The sequence below is a fragment of the Motacilla alba genome, chromosome 17, assembly GCF_015832195.1.
Source record: "Motacilla alba alba isolate MOTALB_02 chromosome 17, Motacilla_alba_V1.0_pri, whole genome shotgun sequence".
Lineage (NCBI taxonomy): Eukaryota > Metazoa > Chordata > Aves > Passeriformes > Motacillidae > Motacilla > Motacilla alba.
Window position 1 is genome coordinate 5,717,527 of NC_052032.1, and position 27,446 is coordinate 5,744,972.

The window sequence follows — 27,446 nt, forward strand, 5'->3', positions numbered from 1 at the left end:
GGCACAGACTGAGGAAGGGCAGAACAGCTCCAGTCCCTTCCTGAGACTTGCACGAGGGCGTACAGCTGCTCAGGACTAGGGCCTAGCAGAGTATAGTATGCAGAGGAAATACTCTGGCTTTGTAGCCCTTCTCTACAAAACAGAACACTACTAAAAAAGGTGGTGAAGGACTGGAATGAAGATGTCTAGCCCTTTGTGAACAAACCTTGTGCCTTGTTGCACAGGCTCCTTTCAACAGAGAAGCTCTGTGTAGCCAAGAATGTATAACTGGTTCTGCTGGTCATCCCTGACCTTCTGAGGCTGGGTGGGCTGGCAGATCCCACTGTACTGCCAATGGGGACAAAACAGACCTCTTGACTTTATTGGGAAAGTCTGACTTCCAAATGACCCACATGGAATTAGCAATGCTTCCATTAATGTGAATCTTCTATTAAAAGCCCTTAAGGGAGTGAATTAGCTTGAAAGGTCTTCTCTAGTTTCTCCATTCCTAAGTCTCACTAAAACATCAGTTCTTTTGGTCTGTCTTTCTGGTATTGTGTCCCCCAACCTCTCTAACCAAATAAATAACTCATCACTGCCTGTCCCCCCACTGAGCAGCCAATGCTGATTCAGGACTGGTGTTCTTGCAGACATCACAGGACCTCATGCAGTACAGCAAAAGGGAATTTTCTAAAAAGTGGGAAATAACCATCACACTAGTGATCACACAACTAGGTCTTCAAGCTCATGGTCATTTGAGGCTCTCTGTGTGGTCTAAAATAAAAGGTTAAAAGATACATAATGTAATTGTCTTTGTTTTTTGTTTTCTTTTTATACAGAAATCATACACACAGAACTTCAACCTGAAACTTCATAACAAAAAAAGTCCACTAAGTTAAGGAAAGCATTTTGTTGTGCAAAAAGTCCCTCCCCCCTCCCCTATTCACCTTCATCTACTGAGGGTCTCACACACACACATAAAGTTTCCTTCCAACGGGCGAGTTGGTAAGAAAGAGTCCTCCCTATGTACAGTGAGTTAGAGAGAAGCTGGATACAGTGCTGGCAAGAGGCATTGGGTGACTGCCTCTATCTGGAAGTGTCCATGTTCTCCTCCTTAAAGTTACTGCAGTGCTCTATAACTTTCCTATGGATAAAACAAGGACAAGGAGAGAGGGTTTAGTTTAAAGCTTATTGCACCTCAGCTGTGGGACAGTAAGGTAAGAACTGTCCCAGAGTTGACTTCTGTGTTAGCAGTGTCCTGTTTGTATCTGAGACACAAACTGTGTCAAAACCAGTAAACTCCACAAAAGCAGCTCCCAGCTTGGAATGTCAAGTTATGGTAGTGCATATCCAGATCCAGCTGTGACCATTCATTCGTTACCCCCACACCCAAAACCTCAGATGCCTTTAAATCCCACCAGGAAATACATTCATACAAATGTTTGTCCTTCCCTGTGCTGTCACCTGTCCCATCCCACACACTGTGTGTAACTGTGACTGTCTTCTGCAGGCTCCAGTCCCCTCCAGAATTTAGCAACCCTCAGCAGTGGGAATACCTGCTGCCCGCTCACCAGGTATGTATTCCCATATCTCTGCCTCTCTATTCATCCTGCAGGTATGAAATTACAGCTCTCACTTTGCCAATGATCAGAAACTGTAGCTGGCTTTTACAACTCTGAAAGGATGGCTCCAAAGAAAGGTGTCATTGCAAGGGTGATGGACTCTACCTTCTGAAAAATGCTCTCATTTGAACTGTGCAGTTGGCAGTTCAGTGACAGGCCAGTATGATTCTGAAGACAGGCAGCCACCCAAGTACAGGGAAAAGTGATAACTGGAGACTACTGGCCTAAGAACTGCAATTAGCCACATGGCTCCCTTGCTCAACAACCCAATCTACAACCCCGTTGCCTGGTAATCATCTGTATGTACTGTACACCTATAAACATCTCTAGTATTCTGTTTTCAACCTCTTTTTCCTCTGCCTCTCCTGTATTCAATTCATACCTCTCATACACATCGCTCCAGACCTTGCTTTGGTAGCCTCACTTTAGTGGAAGAATTAAAAATTAAACTAAGGCTAAACTGAGAGTTTGTGATGTGCACTGGTGTCCTACCGGGCCATTTCCTTGGTCTCTTGTCGTGCTGAGGCCATTTTAATCATGTCCTTCAGGAGAGGAATCCCTCCTTCTTTGATCAGCAGTGGGCAGTACTTGTCAGCTGCAGAGAAAAGAATAAATCAGGTCCTTGTGAACCCTCACAACAGTGTACAAAGGGTGGCAGGAGGGGAAGAAGAAGGATCAAAACAGTGAAGGAATTTCCTACACACCAAGTCTAATTAGCTTTATTTGGCTGTGCTGCCTGGACGTTCCTGCATCATTCAAAGAAGGTTTTCTTTACCTACATAGTTTATCCTGCAAGACCGTTTCTGCTGACAGCCTCAGGTTCACCCCCTCAACTTCTACAGTGCAGGGAATATGATTTCAAAAAGAGAACTTACGGTAGACAGAGACCAGGTTATAGAGTGCCCAGGTGGCCCAGTGCTGGCTGACTGGGGAGATCCCTTGTGGAAGAAGTCGAAGGATTGGTTCAAATGACCTGCACAGAAATATTACAGAAGTTGTTCAAAATCCAAGAGCTACTTCTTTCAACACCTTTGCCACTCACAGCAATACAATACAGCAAGGGATCTGCTCATAGGTACCGCAGCAGTAAATCCAGTGGTATTTCAAAGATTCTGGCACCAAGGCTAAGTCAATGTCCCAGGGCAATGCTGGCAGGATTACAGGCTCCACCACTTCAGCACAAACACACTGCTCAGAGAAACAGCTGCAACAAAGGCAAGTGAGCCCAGGAACTATTTCCATGCCCATTAGGCATTTCCTCACAGGAGTTGAAATCCAGCAGCACTGATCAGTTTGAGGAGGGACAAAGCCAAACTACACCCAGGCAAAGCTGGCTGCACATGTGCAAGGGTGCCTGTGTTTCTTCTGACAAGGATACTATACTGTCCATACTGTAAACAGGCACTGGAATGCCAGTTGGATCCCTGCCAAGCACTAAGGGAATTCTGAGTACCTGATAACCTCTTACAGGAAGGGGTTTAGAGGATTCCAGCAGTTATATTAACATTTGAAGGGATTTCTGGTACCTGTGTGTAAATATGCCCCAGAGAAGAGTGAAAGCATGTGGCTTTGGGAAGCAAACAGACTTAAAAGGACAGATTGCAAAGGACAGCAGTGTCAGAGGGAAGTGCTTAGGCAGTCCTAGACAGACCATGGTTTTCCTGAACTACTCCATTTCAGCAGAAACTTGCAGGAGAAATTCTACTGGGCTGCCAAACTTCTCCCATAGGAATTGTGAGGTAAGGTGTCTAATTTCAGTATCTTATGTAACATGTTTCAAAGGAAGATGTAAAACCCTCACTAAAGAATATGTCCCTGAAGATGTTTCTCCTTCACTCTGAACAGAGCCTCCATGCTAGGCTCTCTCTCTTCCTTTCTCTCTGTAGGTGCTTCCTTCCTGTGACAATCCTGGCTCCCGTGTGAGTGGGCCAATCTTTTCCATTGCTCACCTGTAGTTGATATTTCTCCTGGAGTTGATATCCCAGCTCTGGATGGCTGCCCACATCCTCTTCACAACTTCTTCTCTATGAGGCTCACAGATCCCCCAGGCCTCTAAACCATCAAACATGATATGGGAGAGCACTCCACAGGCATTATACGACACCTCAATCCCATCAGCTTTGCTCTCCAGCAGGTTGCTGCCAAGAGAGAAGAGATCACTCAGAGCTGCTGATGCAGTAAAGATTCACAAGTCTCCAGGTGATTCAGAAGAGATCAGAGCCCAGCTGATCACCAGCCAGGCACTCACCTGAACACACTGATGAACTGGGAGGTCATGAGCTGCGGGCGGAGCTCCTTCACTTCTGCCACGTTGCCCAGCAGCCCCAGCATGTTGCGGTGCAGCTCCTGTTTCTCTGGGAACTCCTGGCCAGGCAAGGAACAGGATTATACACAGGTAGGACTCTGGTGATGCTGAGAACAAGCAACCCTGGGAAAGGGCTGTACAGCACATCTAGAAAACCTCAGTATTTTTGGGTAGTCAGCAATGGCCCCTTGGCAGGTGCCAAATGGTGCTAAAGGTTGTGTGAAAAGGGAGGATGAAAACCAGGCCCGCTGTTCACTGCTGCTCTGCTTGAGAGGGCTGAGCAAAGATGGGCAAAGGGGAAGATGTGTTCACTGTAAGTTTCTCTGTTCTACTGGCTGGGTGGAATGATGTGAGAAGGAAGAACTTACACAAGCTTTTTCTTTCTTGTTTGTGAAGTGTAGGAAGTAATGCTTGGAGAGGAGCAGAGCCAGGGATCCTGCCCAGGCACCTGCATCTCCACTGCTCCTGTCAGCATCTCTCCAGAGACAATCAGACACTTACTTTCAAGCACTCCAAGAACAGTTTCATGCCACTGTAGTTAAGGAACATCTCACAGTTATCTGGGGTCTCATCAGTGATGTTCCAGAGGGCACTCCAGGAGAACTCCATCACCTGATCACACTATAGGGAAAAGGACAGAATCAGAGCTTTGCTAATGCAGGAGCCTGGTGCAAAACAATCACCTGTTTCCTCTCTGCCATCACCCTAGATGACTTCAGAGGTAAGAAAACCTTGTTGTTCACTTTCAACTTGTCAGAAAGTGGGTTTTTTGTTTAATATTTTTGCCTTTCTGTCACATTCCCCTGCCCTCAGCCTGGAACAAGAAATTCTGCAGCATCAGCTGAGATGTCTTTGTGTTTGTTAGAGAAGCTGAGCTGGCACTCTGGGCTGATTTCCATGCCTAAGTCAGACTGAAGAGAAAATACCCTATGTATATGGGTTTTTTGGGAAACACTCACCGTTTTATCAGCCAACTTCTTCTGAATCAACTTTAGCATTGTCTGTGGGCAAAGAAAGGGGAAAAGTGAGAAACAGTCCAAAAATGAACCTAAAACTTAATCAGCCCTGCAGTATCACAGCAGTTATGGCCAATTTTGATCTTATACAGAGAACCTACTTGATTTATCTTTCTCTAAACCAGTGGGACTGGGTCATGTTCCAAGCTGTAAGTATTCACAGAGCTGAAATATGCCACAGTCCCTGAGCTGTTGAGTTTGCAGTTGAGTCATTTTTGAGCTGTATGACAAGGTCTGGGATGTGCCATAACTGCACCAAAGCAACAGCCTCTGCAGTTCTTGGAAAAGGTGGGGGATATGGGTTGAGTTGGGAAATGATGCAAACTTGGGGAGAAGCAGAAGGACACAGTCACAAGGTGGTACCAGATCTAGAAATAACCTGATGTGGTGAGCTCAGGTGTTAGGTTACAGTGACTTCCAGCCCTCACACCAGCCTGTCTCTGAGATCATAACCTCCAGTGGGGGCAAGCAAATAAAGGGGTGGGTTCCAGGAGAGCTCAGCATTGCTGGGACACTGGTTCTCTTCTGTGATACTGCGAGGTTGGATCATGGCTGGAGGCTTTGATGGACAGCTGTAAAGGAACTGTCCTAGCCTGGGTTACGGATAAGTAGACACCTTGGGACCATACCAACCATGACAAACCCCATCTTGCCCACAGCTTCTTTGTGGTCGTTGTCCACCTGGCAGACCAGGGCGTTGCAGAGGTGCACAGCGATGCGCTGGATGGACTCGTCCTGCCGGCTCTGGTTGAGGATGTTCAGCAGCAGCTCGTTCACTCGGCGGTACTGGAACTCCAGCTCCTCGGGAATGCTGAAGTTACACAGGGTCAGGCAGCAGTTCCGCTGGACCTGCGTCAAAAGGAAGCAAACACTGGGCCAAGTGGCTACAAAAGCACACACCCCACCATCTCACGTTTCCTTGCTGCTTGGTACTGAAAGCATCTTCTTGCCTGACTACAGCTACTGAGATGTCTGTTACCCTCTGATCTCATGCTGTGCTTCAGCCATGCTCCATGACTGTCACTCCAGTCTCATAAGGCCACCCAATATCCAGGGCCCGTTGCTTTCCAAGCCAGTTCCTCACTGCCCATTGGCTCTCTACAAAGCTGACTTCCAGTACAGAGATTTGAGATGTTTCTTTCCATTGACTCAACATCCCCTCTACCCACAACAATTTCACCCCATAGTCAGTACGGGTATCTGTGTGTCACGCACGTGCTTTGAGCACTGTTCATGGATAAAAAGGAGCACCCTGCATGTAATCCCCATTGCTGAGTGGACAGCAGGAGCAGATCTGGGCAGGTAGTAACTTCTCTGCCTTGTTTAACTCCCTGCAGGCAGAGGAAACCCAAATGCTGACACCAGGCTAAAGAATTGATCCAGGGAGAGAGGACTATGGGAACCAAAGGTGCCTGGGCTGCTCTTACTGTGACCTCCTGGTAGGACTCCATGCCGTTGAGCACCACCTGGATGACCTGGCGCCGCAGCTTCACGCTCTGCTCCATGCGGTACTCGGAGTTGGTCAAGTAGAACAGCGCGGCGCTGCCTGTCACCTGGATGTTTTTGTCATCCTTGTGGCACTTGAGCGCTGTGATCACCAGCTGCAGAGAAACAACACAGAGCTTCAGTGCCACAGACTTGCTGCTAACTCTTGGAGTGACTGTTAGAAGCCCGCAAGGAAAGCGTGGCCCAGGCATTGCAGGAACGTGCTCAGGAAATGAAGGTACCCAGTTCCACTGCGCTACTGGAACTTTCTCTGGAATGGCCCGATACAGTGTCCCAGGGTGGAAAAAAAGACTGGGAGTGCAAAATTCCCCTTGTCAGGGTGAGGCCAAGGCTTACCTGGAGGGCTCTCAGCAGCTGGCTGCAGCGCTCGATGCGGGCAATGTCGAAGAGCAGGTTGATGGCCCGGGAAGTGATCTCCGGCCGGTGCTCGGTGTAAGCCTCAATGGCATTCAGGACTTGCTCTTCGTTCTTGTCTCCACTCACCTGGCGTGGAAAAGCAAGGGGAGAAATTATGAAGGAGGAAAACCAATATGAGAAGGAAACTCTGGAAGGTCAAAGGGTGTACATTCCCTCTGTCCTGAGAGTAGATTCAGCCCAGGATGAGACAGAGGTTGAGTCACTTTTCAGTCCAGAAGGATGAGAAAGGGCACCTTTGGGGCAGGAGGATGCTATTCAAAAGTAGGACTCTTACTGTGTTAAATCCTTTTCAGTAGTCACAGACATCCCCCAGGCAGGATGGTTTCTCCATGCTTTTCTCCAATGTTTTCCAATCCATATAAAAACTATGTGGGGTACAGGTCTTGCTTTCTGGCAGTTTTCTTGCATTATGAAGTAGTTATTGAAAGGTCAGAGCTCAGTTGTCACACCCAAGACCCAAAGAACTCCACTCTACTGGCAGGCAGGGCTCTCATGTTCTTTCAACTTCTAACAAGTTCCTACTGCCAATATTCCTGCAGCCTCCTTACCTTGTAGGCTGGAATATGGGTCAGGCGGCAGAGGGATGTTTCAAAAAGGCCCAAGAACTGCAGCGGTCGTTTCAGACCCCGGAAGGGAGCAATGCTGCTCTTTGCTGGCTCAATGCTGGGGTGAAAACACAAGAGATTGCTCATGTTGGTACCATGTTTCTTCAGGTGCCTCCTGCCACAGAGATAGCTGCCAGCCCTCCGTTCACTCTGACTGTACTGCTTCATGCTCAGAGTGGTAAAAGCTGCATTTCATTTTATACCAGGCAGCTGCCAGTATGAACATAACTGTTATGTCATATACCAGTTATGAACATAGCTCTAAATATTCCTCCCAGGTGATCCTGAGTGAAAGGCGAACACGCTGAATGAAACCAGCAGTAAGAATTGCTACAGACAGGATGCAGCTTTCCCAGGTAAATTCTAATTTCCTTTTAAAGGGCTGTGGATTTCACTCATCCAATGTATTTGTAATGTGACAGACACGCTAAGTCTGCTTCTGTGAGCATGCAAGGATACTGTCTTGGCTGTCATGTTCCTTATTGACCAAGAGCCAGTGCATTTTCACCAGCTCTGGTGAAAAGGAGCCAGTACTGTCTCACTTTTTTGATTCTGTTCAGCAAGTGCTTAACAGGATGGCAGAGCTCTTGGCTGATGTGGAAACCAGACCTCTAGGTATGCCTCTGCTGAGGGGCACCAGGATTTCCAAGGGTTGATCTGCCCAGTATTCAGGTCAAATCTGAAACAGGCCTTGAGATTTCAAGGTTCTAAAACACACAGCCCTCCTATGAGTGCTGATGTATTGACTCAGTGTATAAATGTTCTTCAGAAGAGCCTGGATTTCCACAAGGGGAAGAGTATTTTGTGTAGGAAATGTGTAAAGGGCTTTGGAGTCCTTTCAGGAAAAAATCCAGCAGAAGATCCCTGGGAGAATGTGCGTGTGGAAAAGAACTGAAATACTTCAGATATGCATGGCAGGCAGATGGGATGAATTCTTTATTACTCTTACAAGTCCTTACATGTGTTGCATACAGCAATCACAGCTGATTCTCACACCAGTCTCTACTGTCAGGGGAACCTGGCAAGAGTTGTATCCTGCTTTTTAGTACTGATTAGACCTACAGAATTTGGGAACTCAGGAGAGGGAACTGTTCTTGATTCATCTTTGACTGATCTATCCATCCAAGCAGACCTCAGTAACTGCTGTTCCCTTACCTGGTCTGGCCCATCTTCTCCTCCATGCTGGGGATAGTGCAGTTCTCCAGCATGGTGTGCCCTGAGATGTCGAGCGAAGTGAGGTTCACCAGGTTTTCCACAAACAAGTTTAGAACCCGCCGGGTCAGCTTGAACTTGTAGTAACTGGACAGATGGTCTCGGGAGATATCCAGGTGCCTGCAGGTGATAGAGAGCATCTCACAGCCTGGAAAGCATTAGCTGGAGCTTCTGCCTCCCTGCCAGAGCCAAGTGTGAATATTATTTATCATTATTTCCTTCCCAAGATACAGGAATGTGGTTCTGTAGGTTCTGGCAGCAGCAGCTGGCCCTGTGTCTAACCAAAGCACACAGGTATCTGGTACAGGGCTACTTGGAATGGACCACAGTGAATCATCTAGCCACACATCACAAAGGAAATTGCTCCAGGCTCAGAAACTGCCTTTTCCAAACTCCATCACAGCAGCCACCTGAGCATTTCTACCTGGAGATTAAGATGCACCAGAAGATCTGTGTATCCCCAGAAACATATCTTGCCTCATCCCACAAATTAAATTGCACAGGTTTTTGTCTGCTTCCCTCATCTTATAATTTTTTCACCCCAGGCTATTACATTATCCTGATTTCTTTCAGGTATTTAAATGCTTAAGCTTTGAGGAAATCTTGCTGCTAAGGGAGTGGTGGGACAAGCTGACCAGCATTGTGTGCAGGTGGGGTTCCTTACAGGACAGAGAGACTTTGCTGGCTTGTACTGAAGACTGGAGCAAACATCCCACTCACAAAAGTGTCTTCTACCTGTTGCACACCAAGTGGGGGTGATGGGGTGTTTTTTGTTTTTCCAATGGGAAGTTTCTGCTAAGTGGTGTCTTCTTACAAGCAAAATTCAGGCTGGCTTTAGACATGTCAGATATGTACAGTGATGAATACAATCAGTGAGCCTGTCCACAGGAAGGTTTACAAGCTGAACCCAGCAGTGAGTGCCTCTCTGATAGCAGGCAAGAAGACCATTCCTGAAAGACCTTTCCCTATCAGCTAGAGAAGGATAAAGAAGGAAGAACAGATCTGCTGACCTGAGCTTGCGCAGCTGCGCAATCACTTGGATGTGCTCCTCTGAAAGGTCCATGTTGTAAAGCACTAAGGAAACCAGACTGTCCTTCCACTGGGTCAGGAATCCCACATCGTTCAGCTGGATCCCAGAAAGGTCGAGAGCCGCAAGGGAGGCCAGGGGCCGCAGCAGAGTCTCCACGTTCACGCCCTCGATCAGGCGGCCCAGGTTCAGGATGCGCAGGCGGCTGAAGCCTTCAAAAGTGAAGTCCTTGACCAAGACCTGGCGAGTGGGGTTCACCAGGCAGTCGTCCTCACAGCCCCCGGGGTTCTCCTCCTCGTAGAAGATATTGCTGCAGCCAAAGAGGCTCAGGGAGATCAGTGTGTGGCTGAAGCTCACCAAGGTTTGCAGGCTCTTGGCTGTCAGCTTCTCACAGTTAGTCAGGTAGAGCTCAATAAGATCCTGAAAAAAAGGGAATTCAAGGTTAGAGATATCTCACAGGTAAATTGCCCACCCCTCAGGTGTTCGCCCCACCCCTCCCACTGGGACAGCCTGAAATCATGTATCACCCAACCTGACCAGTGTCCTATGCCATTCCCAACGGTGGCTTTGGGAGCTGAGAAGGGAAGAAGCTGAGGTTAGTCCAAGGAAGACTTGGACAGCAAGGGACAGAGCCTTGGGAATCTCTGGGTGTCTGGGACTCCTGTGCAGCAATGCTGCTGCATGATGTGGCAGCTGTCAGTGCAGCCCCACCTGCTTCCTGATGGCCTCCAGGTCCTGGTCCTGCACAATGTGTTCCCGCAGGTGGATCCGAGCTAGCCTGGTGCTCCGTGGGTCTGAGAAGAGGGTGAAGAAGCTTTCATGGGGTTCAAAGATGCTGTCTGTCTTCACCAGCTCCACGTACCTGTGTGGGGCAACGGTGTTAGCACAGCACAGGCTCAGCCACAGCTCTGGCACCTGCTCTGGTGACAAGGAAGCATGACAGAGTTGTGAGCACACACCAACCCACTCCCTCCCAGTATCACCCAGATCAGCCTTTGGGGCAAAGCAGCTCATCCACCTCTTCTGGCACAGAACCAACAATCCCTAGGAAAATCTTGGCCAAAGATTTGTGCAGGACTCAGTGTGTGTGAGCAAACAGGATTCTGGCAAGCACAGACTCCAGGAATTTTTTTCCCTAGCTGTTTAAACTTAGTAATTTGATTTTTTTATTGCCATTTTTCAGAAAATTAGCTGGCCAGAATTCTCTGCCAGACTTTGTGAGCACAAGTTCAGCCAAGAGAGACTGTGACAGCCAAATTACATAAATCCCCGGAAACAAGTTGCTTTATAAAACTATGGGAGCAGCAGCCTTAAAATTTAACATCTGTTAGCACTTTGACTCTTATTTCTCTGCTTGGACAGAGTGTTGTAATGCTTCAGTGATAGGAAATGGGAAGGCTTCTTTGCTCACTGACATTCTAGGAAGAAGCAGTGACTGTTTCACTCTGGGTTTACTCTTTTCGTTTCCCTTTTTACAGCATCTCGTTGAGCTCTGACTAACTTGGAAAGGGCGACTACCACAGAAATGAGAATGATAGCAGTACAAAGGGGAACACTTCCTCCTGGAGTTCGTGCAAACCCTTATTTGCCAATATGATCAACTGGAGAACTACACTCCCCCTGCTCTGAGCTCCCAGCTGCTTCCCAAACCAGGCCTGAAACGTACTCGTTGACAAGCTTGTCACAGATCTCGCTTGGCAGGAAGATGTCGGGATGGAGCCGCAGCGTTTCGTTGTCCAGGAGGTAGCAGAGAGTCCCCTCCAGGTTGCGAAGGCAGTAATCAGTGCACAAGGTCATCAGCGACTCAGGACTGTCAGATGCCATCTTGAGGGAAAGGATGGGAAGGGGAAGAGCAGAAGGAAGCGTTTGATGCAGGAGGTCCTTCCCTCAGATGAAGTCCTGGGATGAATTTATGGGGCCATCACGATAGCTATAAGCAGAGAAGGGAAAAAAGATGCACTGAGAAAGGCACAACTGCAAGTGTCCCACAAAGGTGTCACAGCAGAGGATGTTGTATTTACAGCTCATCACTTGCTGACCTCAGAAGGACCTGTAGCAGTTTGGCCCCTCTGGCAGTGTACCCTTAATTCCTTATATTCCCACTCCCAGGGGATACTGTGGGAATGAGTTAGTGTGATGTGTTTGGAAATGAGGCTACACAGCAAAATGTTCCCTCACTGCAGGGTTATCTGGCTGACAAAGGCCCTTGGAAAGGGAAGTGGTAGAAGCCACATTGCTTGGTTTCCTCCAGGGTGGGTTGGATAAACCAGCAGAACATTTACTGTCAGCATTACCCTTTGAAAGGCACCGGTGGGATCTGTGGCCCTGTATCTCCTGCCTGTCATTCTCTCTGCCAACATTCCAAGTCGAGTTTCATTTTCAAGCTCAGTGTTTCTCTGTAGTGCCAAGCCAGAAGCTTCATGCAAGTGCTTGAACTAGAGCGTGAAGTGGATCAGAAGCCAGAGGGAAACACACAGCCTGGTCTGGGATCCCCCTGAGTGCAGTAAAGGCAAGGACTGTGATTGTGCTGGACACCTCTACATCCAGCTCACCCCCACCACCCCAAATCTGTCACAAAGAGTGACTAAACTGGAAAAAGGCAAAGTGTTTGTGCCCTCCTTCATTTTTAGAACAGGATAAAGGATGGGTGAGGCAGACAACTGGGGGAAGCTATTCCTGTTTTCTGATTTGAAATGACCTGACTGCTCTGCTATCAAGACTTGCTCAGTGGGGCCCCAAGGGGCTTATCAGAGAAGCTAGCTTGAAGACCAGCAGCGACATTTCACTTTCAAAGGCCAAATCACATTACAAGCAAACCTAAACTTATCTAAATATTTCCACAGACACAGAAAATTGTGTTAAAATGTTTATTTTTGATATAAAACCTATGTATTATCAAAACTCTGTCCCTGCTGGTCCTGAGAACACTGTTGCTGTGGAGGTAGTAGTTATTCTCTGCACCACAGCTGAGCAGCCGTTGCTGGAGAAGTTGTTGCAAAATGTCCTAAACCATATTCTGTTTCTGATCTTTATCCTGCAGCTGCAAATAGCAGGACACTTGTGTGTCACCAGCTCTCTGCTTCTCTAAAGCCTCTGCTGCTCCCTTTCCTTCATTCCTATGGTATCAGTACAAGACAGAAGAGTTTAACTCCCATTCCTCAGCTTAACTACTCTAAAAGGTTATGCTGAGGCAAAAAAACCCCAAAACTTCAGCAATCATAAAAATTACACTTTAAACTCTCTCCAATCACGGTGTTAAGGGTGGAACTTGCTCTTTTGGTCACTGAGTGCTGACGGGGGGTCACAAGAACATAAAACTGAGACTTCTCAATAGTGCCACAATAGCTCTGTTGAGGTGCATGAGGTCCAATCAACTAAAATGGAGCATTTTCAACTTTGATAATGGAGGAGCTCCACAATCCACAGATCTCACCTTCGGAGTTAACTAAAGTGAGGAGTCAAGGCTGAAATGGGCCAGTACTGAGTGCACAGTATTGTCTCCCTGGCTGGGAGGCCCTGGCAAAGGGAATGCAGGTGGGAGGAAGCTGTCCTGCATCTGCTTTGGAGATGAATCGGCCTCACCTCCAGAACAAGTCCCTCTTGCAGATTTTGCCTGAAGCTTGCTGGAGAGAATCTTTCCAGAAAGGCAAGATCAACAAGAAGATCTGAACCAGCTGGGAAGCGTGTTCTGCTGTCCCTACCAGTTCCCCTGTGCCATCAGACAGGAGCTCCCTGCAGCCAGTGTTCTTCCACTGTTTACTACCGACGGCCAGAGAACTCGAAAACAAATTCCCATTGACAATCTATTGTCACGTGCAGCTGGAAACGGCCAGTGCTTGGGACTTGTCCAAGCAGCTCAGAGCACCAGAGGGCAAGGACTGCCTTCCTGTGGCTCTGACAAGCCTCTGTTCCCTCTCTGCTGAGACCAGCACAATGCAGCTGGTTGATTTCAGCCCTGAAGAAATCAGCTGCCCTTTAACTTCCGAACTCCCCGTGATCCACCAACACAACCCCATGCAGAAGGTTAATATCAGGAATGGTTAAACTGTCCCACTGAAATAAGAGCAAAGAAAAGCTTTCATCCTCCTGATTTATTACAGATATCTGAGCAGCTGCTGTGACCTTTTCTCCAGGAGACAACACAAGCTGGCCTCTCCCTCCTTAGACTGAAAACATGACACCCCAGCAGCAGAGAGGGAAAAGGGCCAATAGCTGCCCTGATCAATACTGTCTCTAGTCTCGATGTGTGACAAAAAGAAAAGAACTGGAGAGGCTGGAAAATCATTAACGTTTGTCTAATTGTTCTCCTCAGGAAGCTCCACACAGGATGAAGCTGCCTAGTGCCTGCCACCAGTGCTTTTCCAGCAATGAGCTACCTGGTGCCACGTGGGTTTTGGTAGAGTTAAAGACAGATGCATGAAAGATGCTGAAAATTCAAGAGCAAGAACTGGAAAGTGACCAGAATTCCAGCTGCCAGTATTTTTTCCACTTTATTTCTCTGACAAGTTTGCTTCCATCTTAGTGCACCAAGGAACTGAGTTCCTCAGAGCCTCGGGAGCAGGCACACAAAAGCCCTTCCCATGGGCACACAGCCTCTCTGAGCAGTGACAGCACCTCCTGCCATCCACGCACCCAAACCCAGGTGCAGTACAGGCAGCTCTACTTACCCCCTCCCCAGCATCCAGGACCACCAGGCCCTCTGCAAACAGTGCTCCTTTCCAGGCTGCACCTGCACTGTTACAGCACTCCAGGCTGCACTGGCACGTGAGGCTGGGGACCTCTCCTGGGGCTGCCACTGCCAATATCCTCTCCCTTGCATTTCAGACCCATCATCTCTCCCAGCCTCTCTCCAGGCAGTGCCCGGAGCCAAGCCAAGCCTGACTCACCGTGGCTCCACGCCAACTACACAACGTTTACGCTGTTGCTACAAAAATGATTGGCAAAGCTGACTGTTCCAGCATCAGGGACTCATCCAAGGAGAGGGCAAACAATGTGCACCGACATGAGCTGATTACAGCGACTTCAGAATTACAAACGTAATGTAAATGCAGAGTTTGGCACAGGTTGTGCTCTGAAGGGAAACTGCACTGTCACTTTAGCTGGCATCTTGCAGCTGCAAATCACTGTGATTTTATTAATTAATGGGTCATCGCTGCCTTTGTGGGGAACCCTTCTTACACTAAGGAAAGTGAAGAAGGAGAGGGAACTATCCTCTGTCCCAGCAAAGCCAGCAACTCAAACTTGTCAGGCAGGCAGACTGACATCCTAAATGAGACGGCTCGCACTCGCTGGAGTTGATCTTTACCTGCCTGCAGTAAAGATGCTCCTCCAGCTCACTGAATTAAATTACATCACGGATTTTCGCTCCATAGGTGACCTGCCCAAGAAGACCACGCGGAGTCCCTGGTCAGGGCTCTGTGGGCGCTGGGGCTCCATCAGCCCGCGATGGTGTCTACCAGCCCCGCGGGCAGCGCTGGCCCCGAACCCGAGCCCTCCCTCGTCCCCAAGGCACTCAGAGGTCACCTCGCCGGGCAGCGCCGGAGCTGCTGCCGCGGCCCGGAGCCCTGCCCGGCGGGGCCCGGCTGCTCCCGGCAGTGCCGGGGAGGGGACGGGGACTGCGCCGGGGGCACCGTCCGGCATGCCGGGGGCGGCGGTTCCTCCCCCCGCCCGGGCGGGCAGGCCTGTTGCCCCGGGTCGGGCCGGGCCGGGGGGCACCGCTACTCACCTGGCGCCATGGGGGGCTGGTCCCGGCTGGTCCCGGCTGCCCGGGGCGGGCCGGGGTCCGCGTCCTGCTCGGGCCCGCTCCCCCCGCCGCAGCCTCCGCTGTCAACAAACCCGCCGTCACTTCCTCCGCCCGCGCCGGAAGCGCCAGCGAGTCCTTCCCCGGAAACACCGGCCCGGCCGGAACGCTCGGGCAGCGGGGACCCGGCGGGGACGTTCAGTGACGTCACAGGGCACTGACGTCACGCGGCGGAGGCACTGACGTCACGGCGCGGGGCAGAGCTTGGCCGCGGCGTGCCGGCAGGGCCTGCCCGGGACGGGTCGGCGCAGCCCGGGCTGTCCCTCGCTCAGGGGCCGCGGCTGCCGCCGCCGCAGAGCCAGGGTCCCGCCGCGCCTCCTCACTGAGCGGGGCCATTCCCGCCCGCCCCGCTCGCGGTTGCCATTGGCATGGGCCGGAACGTGCCCGGGACAGCGCGACCACCCCGTGTGTCTCCTCAGTGCCTGGAGGACCGGCTGCTCCAGCCCGCGGGGTCTCTCCTGGCGCTCGGTGCCTGGGGAGGGACCCGCGCCGTGTCTAGCAGCCCGGGGGCGCGGGGAACCGGGACGGGGCAGGGACCGGGCCGGCGGGGCTCCGGGAGCGCCCCGAGGCGGGCAGGGGGCGGGGCTCACCGGACAGGGGCGTGGCTTACCGCACGGTGATCGCAAAAGGGGCGGGGCATAGCGCGGGGCCGGGGCGGAGCTTTGCAGGGAGGGGGCGGTGCCGAGCGCTGAGGAAAGGCGCCCTGGGGCGCGCGGGGGCGGGGCTCAGCGCAGGGCAGGGCCCGGGCGGGGCGGGGCGGGGCGGGGCGGGGCTCAGGGCAGGGCAGGGCCCGGGCGGGGCGGGGCTCAGGGCAGGGCAGGGCCCGGGCGGGGCGGGGCCCGCCGCATGCCCCTCCCCGCGCAGCGTTTCCAGCCGGAGCGTTTATGCGGCGCGCGGGGAAGGGGCGCCGGGGCCGCCATGTCGCGGCTGCACCAGAGCAGGTCGGTGCCGGCGGCTGTGCAGGGACCGGGGTCCTTCCCCTCCCCGGCCTGCCGGGGCTGCGCTGCGCCCAGGGGTGGGGGCTCTCGCGAATCGGGGGCTCTGAGGGGCTGGGGGCTCTGGGGGGTCTCGGGTTGCCTGTACCAACCCTGATGACGCCCGCGGCTTCGCTCCCCTCAGGATCGCGGACTTCCAGGAGGTGCTCGGCGAACCCACGGTGGCTCTGACCAAGCTCCGCGAGCTGTGCTTCAGCGGTGAGTGCCGCGGGGAGCGGCCCCGGGCTGGGGAGGGGGCTCCGGGCACGGCGGTGCCCCGGGCTGTCCGTGCCTGGCACGGGCTGTCCCGCTGGGGGATAACCCCCTGGATAACCCACCCCAGCGGCGTCCCTGGGGAAGCTTCGTGCCCCGCGGGGAGGAAAAGTGTTGCCCGGCCTGTTTGTGAGGTGACATCAGCGACCCGTGGTGAGGGATGGGCTAACGTGGTTATTTCTCTGCCTGGTGTTCCACAGGAATTCCCTTTGATGGTGGGCTGCGCTGCCTGTGCTGGAAGGTGGGTTTTGCTTGGGGCGCTTTTCTTCCTTGAGAGTGATGCTTTGGGCTGATTAAGTACACATAGCGCTTTTTTGGCGGTTAAAGTCGTAAACAAACAATAAATCCAGAGCTTAAAAGCCACTAGAAGTCAGCAGTAATTTGTGGAGATCAGCACTTTGCATGTGAACAGCCTCAGTTTTAAGCAAGCAGTGCGTTTCGGTCAGGTTAGCTATTGATCAGTTCTACAAATAGTTCTGTGGGGAAAGCCAGTCCCTGAAATATTCCTGACTGTTGCTTAGCAAAGTACTTGGCTGTCTGGAGAGAGCTCCCAGTGTTTTCCAAGAGCCAGTTCGAGCCAGTGTTTGCTTTGCTCATCTTGCAGGTGTAACATCTCATTGAATACTAATTCCTGTTCACCTGTTTCCTGTACAGATACTCCTGAACTACCTCCCTTTAGAGAAAGCCTTATGGAGCTCTTTGCTGAAGAAACAGAGGTGAGGCTGTTGGTACTTGTCCCTTTATTTTCAAAGATATCTGCAGAGAAGAAGAATAGTCTTTAAATAATTAAGTACTTTCATGAAACAAATTGTTCTTGTGTGTAATGTGCTGTTCTCCCTGCTGCCTGGTGGACTGACCCCTTCAATTACACTGAAGAGAAAATCAGATGTCTTCTGGCTGAGCAGGGTGGGACAGAAACAGCTGTTTGAACTCTGCCTGTGTGCTCACCTTGACCTAATCTTCCTCATTGCAAATTCCTCTTTTCTTCTTTAAGGGATCTGTATTCCCAGTTCCTAAAAGAAATGATTATCCAGCCTGGGATTGCCAAGGCCAACCTGGGTGTTTCCAGGGAAGATGTGACCTTAGAAGATCACGTAAGTGTTGTTAAGCCTTTGTGCTGCAGAAAATTCCTTGGGGAGTTTCTGGCCCCCTGGGCTGCCAGGTGCCAGCCTGGCACCTTTGTGTGCTTGCCTTGAGTGTGAATTACTGGCAGAGCACCAGCAGCTCTGTAGAGAGCTGTTTCCAGCTGTGCACTTCCCTCCTCCTGCCCTTTGGGGCTGCCTGCCCATGCCTCGGGTCTCCTGGGGAAAGGGAGAGGCTCACAAGAGGTTCCTGGAGCCATGAGATGCTCTCCTGGGAATTTGGGTCCATGAGTGAATTCGGAGCAGAGGATAGAAAATAAGCAGGAGAGTCAGGCTGGGCTGTGGTGTGGAAGGCAGGAGAGTTGATTATTTCTAGTTATGCTGCTGGGTTATTTTTTTAACAGACTATTTCCTGCACGCCTTGGCTTTCTCCTTCTCTGGAAGTGCTGTTAGGAGTGTGTGTGTGGGAGGAGTGAGTGAAGTAACTGATCAGAAGAGACTGTAAAATGATACAGCTGCTCCCATGACCATTCTGAGCGTTCACTCCCCTGCAGTCACCTGCCCCACTGTGATCTCTGGAGCCTTGGTGGTGTCTGTAAAACCACACAGCAGGTCACAGTGATCTCTGAATCCCTTGGAATGTAGCTCGTTGTTTTTTTCTTGGTTAGTTGTTAACTTTGTGTGGATCTTGGTGTGGAGAGAAGAACCACGACATCAAAGTGCTGGGTGGGTGGATAACTCTTACCCCAAGTCTAAATACCATCTCCATGGTACAGGTTTGGAGCTGCAGTTAGGAATCTTGTTAACAGAGGGGAAAAAAAAACCTGATTTGGGAACAAACTCTTGAAGAGATGAGTGAAAAGGATCCAAAATGTGAGAGAAAAAAATGACCCTGATGTGCTCAGATTGTGCTGATGGCAGAGTGACAGCAGAAATGTTCAATCCCTGTATGTTTACTGAGGATTTTGATGTGTGTTAACACGCTTGTTCTGTTTCTGTTGTTTCTCTCTTCAGCCTCTCAATCCAAATCCAGACAGTCGATGGAACACTTACTTCAAGGATAACGAAGTGCTCCTGCAGATAGACAAAGATGTCAGGTGTGTGAGGCACAACCACTCAGATTTCTGACCCTGAGTGGTTTGATCAACAAATTGTACTTTGAAAAGGAAGTTTAATATTAAACCGAGCCTCGCACTCAACATGGGGCACGTACTTCCTTCTTGCCCCTGATTTCCTTCTGTGTCCGTGCAGGAGGCTGTACCCTGACATGGCGTTTTTCCAGCGCCCCACGGATTATCCCTGCCTGTTGATCCTGGACCCCCAGAACGAGTTTGAGACGCTGCGCAGGCGCGTGGAGCAGACCACGCTCAAGTCGCAGACGGTGGCACGGAACCGCAGCGGGGTGACAAATGTGAGCTCTGGGCTGGGGCTGGCCTTGTCACAGGGCAAGGTCTCAGATTGGGAAGGGGAAGGGTGACTCTTGGGCTGTTCTCTGTTTCTCTTCCTGCTCGTGCAGTGGAATTAAGGTAACACCCCAGCAGATACTGAGCATTCTGGGGGCTGGACATGGTAGAATCAGTTGAAGTGCCTGACAGACTGTAGGGAATTATAGGTGTATTTAATTTTAAAGATTGTTTTTACCTGACTTCTGGTAGAATTTGGAGTCACAAGTTATTTTATGCCTGACATATGCTTTCCTGTGTGGCAACAAAACACTGAAGGGTTAATTTACTAAAAATTTATTGCAAATTTCCATAGTCCTCCAGAACTGGATCTCAAAGTTGGAATTAGGAGTATCTGTTAAAATGTGTAGTCTCTTTCCCCTTTCATGAGTGTTAGAGCACATGTGCTGTTGGGGAAGGTGGCTTTTCCCACAACTCTCAATACCCTTCCCTCATGCTACTAACAAAGAAGTGGAACTGCTGTGGTTTTCACCGTGTGAGATCATGTGGTGCAGTGATTCAGAAGGAACTGTGTGTTGCTGCACAGACTTTGTTCTTCAGGGACAGCCAGCACCAGGACTTCTCTGCCTGTGTGCTCCCAGAGCTGCTTGTCTTGGTTTGTGTGGTATAAACAGCCCCGATCTTCTGGGGGGCCTGTGTGTGTTAAAAGCCAAGCTTGGCACATGTGCTGAAGGATCTGTGCTGCTTGGTTATCCTGACTCAGCTTTGCTTTCCAGGTGAGCTCCCCTCTGAAGAGCACCCCCAGCTCTCTGAGCAAGTACGAAGTTCTGCCCAATGGCTGTGAAGCTCACTGGGAGGTGGTGGAGAGGATCCTGTTCATCTATGCCAAGCTGAACCCTGGGATAGCCTATGTCCAGGGCATGAATGAAATCGTGGGGCCTCTTTACTACACCTTTGCTACAGACCCTAACAGTGAATGGAAAGGTGAGGAAGCCTTTTGACTGCTTGCCAGTGGCACTGTGACTTCTCTGCGTGGCATGAGGAGTTTTGGGTACTTGGTAGGAGCTGAATGGGCTGAGGACATGGGAAGTGAGGAATTTTGAGCAATTTTTGTTTGTTTGTTAAACTCAAAATCCCCTTAGAAGCTCTTGTTTCCTTGTACTTTATATAGGTGGTAAGGAAAAAATGGAAAGGGAGGACTTTGCCTGTTGCTTCTGTTTCACAGGAGCTCTGAGGGTGTGTGCTGGTGGCAGATTATGTTCTTGTGCATAGATAAGTGTTTTGTGACCTCATGTCACGAAGACCTTGTGTTGGACACAGGGTTAGTATCTGCCATGGCTCTGTAGATGTTTCTAGTTTAGGAAAAAAAATGAAAAAAAAAAAGGTTGTCTAGTTTTGACCCAGACCAAGCAAGCCAAGATCTGGTGGGATCTACTCCTCAGATCCAATACAGCAATTATGGAGCAAGGACAATTTTACAGCTCTGTACCTCTCTCAGTGAGGCTTCCTCTATTCTCCCATGTTCTTCTTTTCTTTCCCCAGAGCATGCTGAAGCAGACACATTTTTCTGCTTTACCAATCTAATGGCTGAAATTCGGGACAACTTCATTAAGAGCCTGGATGATTCTCAGTGTGGTATTACCTACAAAATGGAGAAGGTGTACTCCACCCTGAAGGAAAAAGATGTGGAGCTGTATTTGAAACTGGTGAGGAGCCAGGTGTTTCTCTGGGTCTTGGGTGGCATGTGAGGAGTGGCTTAACAGTGCACATGAATGTCAGTTTTGTTAAACTGCTTGTGTAGAGCACAGAGTGTATGAAGGGCTTTGCCTGTGGGGCAGAGAGACTCTTACCTGTGAGCTGAAACAGCCTCTCCTTGGAGTGAGCCCAGAGTGAGCTGACACAGCAGGGCTTCCTCCCCTGCCTGCCTCTGAAAGCAAACTGTGGTTGTTGCACAGCTGCCAGCTGGGAGTCTGAAGGGACTTGGCCATGATCCTTGGTCACCTGCAGAGCTGGAGCTGGGGTCTTTACTCTCTTGTAGACATCAAAACATGAGTTTTGCTGTAGAGCTGTTCAGCTTCCAGCTTACAGAAAATGTTTCTGCTTTTAAGAGCAAAACGAAAAACATCCCCCACGCTGCACACACACACTTCTGTTGCCACTGGCTGCCCTGACAACACTGACTTAAACTCCATGGAGCACATTCCAAAGAAGTGAAATTCAGTGAGCTGGATCCCACTGGCCAAATTATACTGTTCCCTTTCATTCAAAGGTTTTCAACTGCTTTGGGTTTGTGTGAGTTTTGTAGACCACATAGAAGGCAACTTTTATTACAGACATCTCCAATCTTAATGTCCATGTGGTGTGAAAGTCCAAGGAGATTTTGGAAGGGAAAGCTATTCTTGTTACTGCAACCTTGACCAAATTACACTGAGGTCTTTTTCCATCTAGAAAAGTCAGGATATGTTTCTTCTATAATCCAGAAGATGGTTTGTCAGCACACTGACACAGCCCAGAGTGTTGGCTGGTAGCAGATCCAGTGGGGATAAAAACTGCTTAATGTTTGGCTGGCAGGAAATGGTCTTGGCCATGCAGCAGCTGGTCCTTAAGAATATCAGCAGAATCCTGAGCTTGTTTGACCTTGGTTAAACTTAGGCTATGTTGGATTTAACATCAGAAAACAGGAAAACTTCAGGCTAAAGGTGCTTACAGCACGTTTTACTGACCATCATTGTGAACTCTGTTCCATCTTTGTTTATCTTTATGAATAGTAAACCTTTTCATAAATACAAGGGTTCTGGAAAGGAGAGGAAATCCTGACAAACAGTGCCTGTGCTAGCGGGGGAGGGCTGCAGCTTTGCAGATAAAATGCTGTTGAAATGGGAACTTTAAAATTACTTGGCAGGTTCAACGGAACACAAATAGAGCCTTTAGGGAGAAAAGCTTCCTTTACTCCATGTTGTGGATAGAGGAGCGTTTTCTGGCTTGGCTGTAGGTGTGGAGCGTGGCTGCACTGAAAGTCTCTCAGTCAAAGTTGAATGGGAGAGTCTCCAAAGGATGCAGAGGCTTTCCTGCTGCTGCAGGATGAGCTGGGAGCTTAGAGCAGGGTATGGGAGGAGACAGGGATGGAAACATGGGGTGGTTCTCTTGCCTGTAGGGAAGTGGCCGGGAGCACGTACTCACTGTTTGCCTGGTGCCTGTCTGACAGCAAGAACAGAACATCAAACCCCAGTTCTTTGCCTTCCGCTGGCTGACGTTGCTCTTGTCCCAAGAGTTCCTGCTGCCAGATGTCATCCGCATCTGGGACTCCCTCTTTGCTGACGACAAGCGCTTCGATTTCCTCCTGCTCGTCTGTTGTGCCATGTTGACGTAAGTACGCACACAGCCTTCCTCTTCTTCTCTTCCATCGATCCAGGAGTCTTCTCTAGGCATGTGTTAGGGCATCTGGTGAAGAGGTTTTAAAGTTTCTTTGTAAAGAGTCAAAATAGCTGGAATAATTTCCATCTTTCAGACTCATCCGGGATCAGTTGCTGGAAGGAGACTTCACTCTGAACATGAGGCTGCTACAGGTAAGAATTAAATAGAGTGGGTGCAGAGAGCAATTGGAAAAGTCTTAAAATAGTACAGTGAGAGAGCATGACAGTATGTGAGAGGGTGGGAGGGTATGCCTGGTTCAAGACAAGTACCACATTTGTGATGTTTGCATGCAGGAAAATCTGTAGGGATCTTACAGCACTCTCATCACTGCAAGTGGGAGTCTTTAGCACATGTACCCTTTCTGCCCTACAGAGAAATTATCATAGATTGGAGGTTTCTAATGTTCCTTTGGTTTGAAAAAAAAAAAAAAATTCAAGCAAAGATGTGCAACCTTATGTAACAGTGCTAAATTTTTTGGCCAGAGGGCTTTGTTCAGTTCTGAGATCTGTGGGAGCCTTAGGTTGGAAACGCCTGCACTGCACAGTTGGATATCTCACGTTCTGCCAGTTCCTGCTTTGGGCTGTGCAAGATACTGGCTTTGATAAGGCTCTCTGGCGTGAGACAGAGCCCTCTGGCAGGTCAGGTTACTGTGCCCTTGGAGGACAAAGTGGAGAACAACAACAACAAACCTTCTGGAAGGGTATTGAGGCTTGATCAGCTACAAAACAGGAAACTGTAGCTGTTAAAGGAGTAACTGAACATGGCTGTATGTTATAAATGGCCAAGAACTTTGTTGTCAAAGTTTGCCTTGCTTAAACAAAACAATCTGTATCAAGCACGCTGGGAAGTCACTGAAATCCCTTTGCTTCTTTGCCATAGGATTATCCTATCTCTGATGTTCATCTGATTTTGAAGAAGGCAAAGGAACTTCAAGATTCCAAATAGTCCATGGGCCTAACAAAAGGTGTCAGAGAACTGTGTGGCAGTGGATCCTGGGAGATGGCCCCTCGCAGTGTGGTGCACTAAAGCTCCTACTGGTCTCTGCAAGACTTCAGGTTTTGTTCGAACTACTGGCCACCCTGAAGACTTGTACTCTATTTATTAGGTCAAGGACTGATTACTTCCCTATCTACTTGAGTCCTGCACTCCAGATTTTTCCACATTTCAAATGCCTCTTTGCTGCCAAAAGCAGTTCTTTGTATCTTTTTTTAATGACTTTGAGTTTGGGGAGAAAGAAACCTTCTGTCTGCATATCCCTGAAGGGATGGACTCCTGTATCATGGAAGTAACACATGGAGTAACTTCTGAAGGGGAAAGGACAGACTGAAGTCCAGTGCATTTTGGTGGGTTAGGATAGAAGGATCTTCTTCCTGTGAATAGAATGTATTCCAGTGAAGTCACATTCTGCCATTCAAGTAGATTCTGGATTCTCCTCTCTCGTGTCTGCACTTGGCCATCCCTGAGGCTTGTGAAGAAGAAGAAGATTGCATCATTTTCTGGTGAAGGTCACCTGGCAGTTTGCACTCCTTTGACTGGGAAGTTGAGGTGGGAGGACACGGTGACAGCTGGTGGCTTTGTGCACTGCCTGAATCCAGAGCTGCCTTATCAACGAGGTGTCCTTGAAAGCAAGACTGTGGTGGTTTTAATCCCCACTGAAGTGTAGTTCCAAGTCAAGCCTTACTACGCACAGCCTTAGAGCAGGATTGCTGCTGCAGGGAGGCCTCATGCTGCTCTGAACTGGAGCATATCCAGCTCCAGTCAGGATTCTGAAACACAAGAAATGGACACTAATCATGTGCAATGAAGACAGATGTATTTAGGGGTTTATACAGGCACACAACTGGAGTGTTCTGCCTCAGTGGCTTAAATGATACCACTCCCGTTAAGGTCTGGTCACAGTAACCTTGCTGTTGTCTCATAGTACTTCTTGCCAGGAAGAGACAGTTCTGATCTGCACTAAGAGTCCTTCTCTAGCACAATCCAGCAGGCATACAGGCATCTGTCCTGAGCTGACTGCTGGGGCTGACCCACTGTTCTGTCCTGGTCCTGTTGGGGTCACAGCCCTGAGCTGGACACTTGTTTCTCCTGAGAGGGGGACTGCTGCACTTCAGATACAGTCCAGTGGGCTCAGGTGAACAGGGACTGAGACAAACCACAGGCAGAACTGCTGAGCTGCCTCAGTGCTGAGCTGAGCAGAAACCCTAATCCTCAGAGAGAGAGACTGCCAGCACCCAGGTGCTTGTGTGGTGCAGAAGCTCTCGAGTGAACACTAATCCAACATGCTTTTCCCTTTCTTTCTGTGCTGTGCTGGCTCACCTCTGCTGTTGGACACTGCAGTCTTTGGTATCCATGGGTGTTGATTTGGTAAAGGTCAGTCAGTCTTTGTAAGATCTGCTTAAGCCGTGCTGGCCTAGGCTTGCCCTCGCAGGAGGGATGCTGGCAGCCTTCAGCTTTTGTTACTGGTGTTCTTTCCTTCACTGGAGGCTGCACAGGCTGCTGTAATTCTCACCAAGGTGCGTGGGGAGATGGCAGGACAGGTTGGTGCAGGTACCCATGTTCTTACTGGCAATCCCAAGCAATCTCTGCCTCTTGAGAAGATGCTCGAGTACCACTCGTGCAGCCGTGTGTTGCTGCTGTGTTGCAAGAGCAATTTCAGGTTTAAAGCAATCTGTAATTAATACCTGTGGCGCCAGTATCCCTCTCTGCTGCAATCTTTTCTTGAGGGTATAGTTTTCCTCCAAGAAAAATGGGACAGGTAGACCAGGGCAGCAGTGTGATGAAGCATCCTGGCTGCTCTGGCCACTGGATGGATGTTCTCTGAGCTGTTCCAGGTGGTTTTATCAGCTCCTGGGAGGCTGTTGGCCAGACCTGGTGTGGTCAAAGATTCACCTGGGAGGTTCTCTACAGATGTAGAACCAGAGGCCCCCACTCTTAGGCAGAATTGTACCTGCTCCAAACACTTCTGCCTCAGAACTGCTATAAATACTGCAGCTTTCCCATTCCATGCACAAACTCTGCTCTCATCTCCCTGAATCCTTTGCTGGGCTGTTTATTCTGGGTTCCCCTGGCACCTGCAGGGTTTCCTTATGCTGGAATTTCTTACTGGCAACAGGACCATCCATGAGTGTTCCTGCTCTGAGCAGCTGGAAGTCTCCTTAAAGTAACCTGAGGAGGCAGCAGGCAAATCAGGATGAAAGCATTACTTGGAAATGAACTTCTGCACGTTTTCAGCACAGCTTTGGGCCCTGAGGGTGACCATCCTGCTGGGGAAGGCGCAGGGGAGGTGGCTGCACAGGTGTGGTGCTGTCTTCTCCCTTCCTGGGTGTCCAAGGGCTTGTGTTATGTCACCTTTCTTCAGGGGGTGACAGCGAATGCTTTTGAAAGGAGTTTGCAGTGCTTTAAAGGGATGCAATGAGAGATGTGGCTGCTGGAAAGGATCTCCAGGACAAATTCTGTAGCCTTATCCAAACCATGGCTGCCAAACCTACTGAGTTCTGTGGGGAGAGTTTGCAACAACTTTGAAACGTCCAGACAGGCTGTTCCATACATAAAAAGCTGTTTTATATTCCTGCTTATTTCCTTCCTGTGTGGTAGAACTTCTGTCCTGCTGTTGAAAAGAGTGGTACTTTTCATTGTCTTGGGACATCATTTCTTTATTCCAACACTTTCTCCTTTCTTTAAGAGCAGAACCAGATTTTCTGAGGGGACAAAAGAAAGTCTTAACCTTTTACCAGCTTCTGAATCTCCTCAGGTTGCCCTTGGCTTTGTTCCTCAAAGGTTTCTGGTGATTTATTTTTGTTGTTTTTGAAGTGAGACAATACTTAACTGCTGTTTCCTTGCTTGTGTGGCCAAGTAACACCTGCTCCAGCCTTGAGATGTTTCTGCTTCTAGTTTCTTACAGTCCTGACCTGCTGAAAGAGCTGATCTTTGGGGTGGGAGGTGTTAGTCTGGGGTGCCTTGGGGACCCGTTATCTCACAGGACTTGAACAGTGGATGTTTAAACAGGTCTTACCACGTGTTCCTCACAGGCAGGACTACTGCCAGACAGGGGAAAGGGAAATCAGCTGGGAGGGAAAACAGGACACTCCTGGATGTGGGAAGAGATGAACTTCCTCCTGGGAAGGAGAGGTCTGTTCTACCTGCACCTCACTGCACTTCAAGCTTTGTAGAACTTGGTGGGTTTGCCAGTGAGGTAGATCAAGTTGCTGGTGCTGGTCACTTGGGAGATTGATTTTGAGTTTGAATTTTGTGACTCCGCCTAGAATTATCCACACTTTGGCATTGAGCAGAATGAAGGCCAGAAGTTGTTTTGGGGGAGTCTGGGGTGTTTGGGAATCAGAGGCTGGTTTTCCTTAAGGAATGTCAGTGACCTTGTTCTAGCTGTTTGGAGCAGTTTTCTACAATGCCCTTTCCCCAAAGAAAGGAACAGGTAACTTTTTTTTTTCCCCCACTTCATCTGTGAAGAACTGCCAGAAAAGGATGTAGTGAACATTTCATCACTCCAAAACTCCTTCTATGCTTCTTTTTTCAAACACTATTTTTGTAAGGTTTCCTTTAACTAAAGGATGTCTGTGCAAACCTCTCCCGTTGGTGTGAGTCGGACTGGGGCTCCTCCAGGCTCCTGCTGCGGTGTCCGTAGGTGTGACAGCAGCACAGCGAGAGCCCTGCCGAGCCAGCCCGGCTCCTCCAGCGCCTCCTTTCCGCGATGGCTTTGCTTTGCCTTCCCCAGGAATACGCGGCACGGGTGCCGCCGCTCCTGCGAGCGCTCTCGGTGGCGGTGGCAGCGGGCGTCCCCGCGCCTCGCTGTGTCC

General features: G+C 49.8%; 2 protein-coding genes across 2 annotated transcripts; one reads left to right on the top strand and one right to left on the bottom strand.

The window, feature by feature from the left end:
• Positions 1–394: 394 nt before the first annotated feature.
• ZER1 (zyg-11 related cell cycle regulator) lies at positions 395–16,062 on the bottom strand. The gene is made up of 16 exons (XM_038156446.1): positions 15,415–16,062; positions 11,356–11,619; positions 10,401–10,551; positions 9,673–10,109; positions 8,606–8,782; positions 7,394–7,508; positions 6,765–6,911; positions 6,350–6,523; positions 5,556–5,771; positions 4,866–4,907; positions 4,408–4,527; positions 3,850–3,965; positions 3,551–3,739; positions 2,477–2,574; positions 2,094–2,196; positions 395–1,123 (listed from the first exon to the last, which is right to left on the bottom strand). Exons 2-16 carry the CDS (start codon positions 11,511–11,513, stop codon positions 1,066–1,068), a joined length of 2,301 nt encoding a protein of 766 aa, XP_038012374.1. The 5' UTR covers positions 11,514–11,619; positions 15,415–16,062; the 3' UTR covers positions 395–1,065.
• Positions 16,063–16,311: 249 nt separating this feature from the next.
• TBC1D13 (TBC1 domain family member 13) lies at positions 16,312–27,213 on the top strand. Its single transcript, XM_038156564.1, has 12 exons — positions 16,312–16,430; positions 16,609–16,682; positions 16,937–16,977; positions 17,391–17,452; positions 17,731–17,830; positions 18,833–18,915; positions 19,070–19,229; positions 19,998–20,205; positions 20,764–20,927; positions 22,427–22,587; positions 22,730–22,787; positions 23,515–27,213. Exons 1-12 carry the CDS (start codon positions 16,336–16,338, stop codon positions 23,578–23,580), a joined length of 1,272 nt encoding a protein of 423 aa, XP_038012492.1. The 5' UTR covers positions 16,312–16,335; the 3' UTR covers positions 23,581–27,213.
• The last annotated feature ends 233 nt before the right edge of the window (positions 27,214–27,446 follow it).

Excerpts from the sequence above, each read along its gene's own strand:
- ZER1 (XM_038156446.1), bottom strand. The coding sequence starts at position 11,513 with ATGGCATCTGACAGTCCTGAGTCGCTGATGACCTTGTGCACTGATTAC. Across the intron at positions 8,783-9,672 it reads GCGCAGCTGCGCAAGCTCAG|GCACCTGGATATCTCCCGAG; the intron begins GTCAGCAGATCT and ends TATCACCTGCAG. Across the intron at positions 4,908-5,555 it reads GCAAGATGGGGTTTGTCATG|ACAATGCTAAAGTTGATTCA; the intron begins GTTGGTATGGTC and ends CTTTGCCCACAG.
- TBC1D13 (XM_038156564.1), top strand. The coding sequence starts at position 16,336 with ATGCCCCTCCCCGCGCAGCGTTTCCAGCCGGAGCGTTTATGCGGCGCG. Across the intron at positions 20,206-20,763 it reads CCCTAACAGTGAATGGAAAG|AGCATGCTGAAGCAGACACA; the intron begins GTGAGGAAGCCT and ends TTCTTTCCCCAG. Across the intron at positions 22,588-22,729 it reads GTCTGTTGTGCCATGTTGAC|ACTCATCCGGGATCAGTTGC; the intron begins GTAAGTACGCAC and ends TCCATCTTTCAG.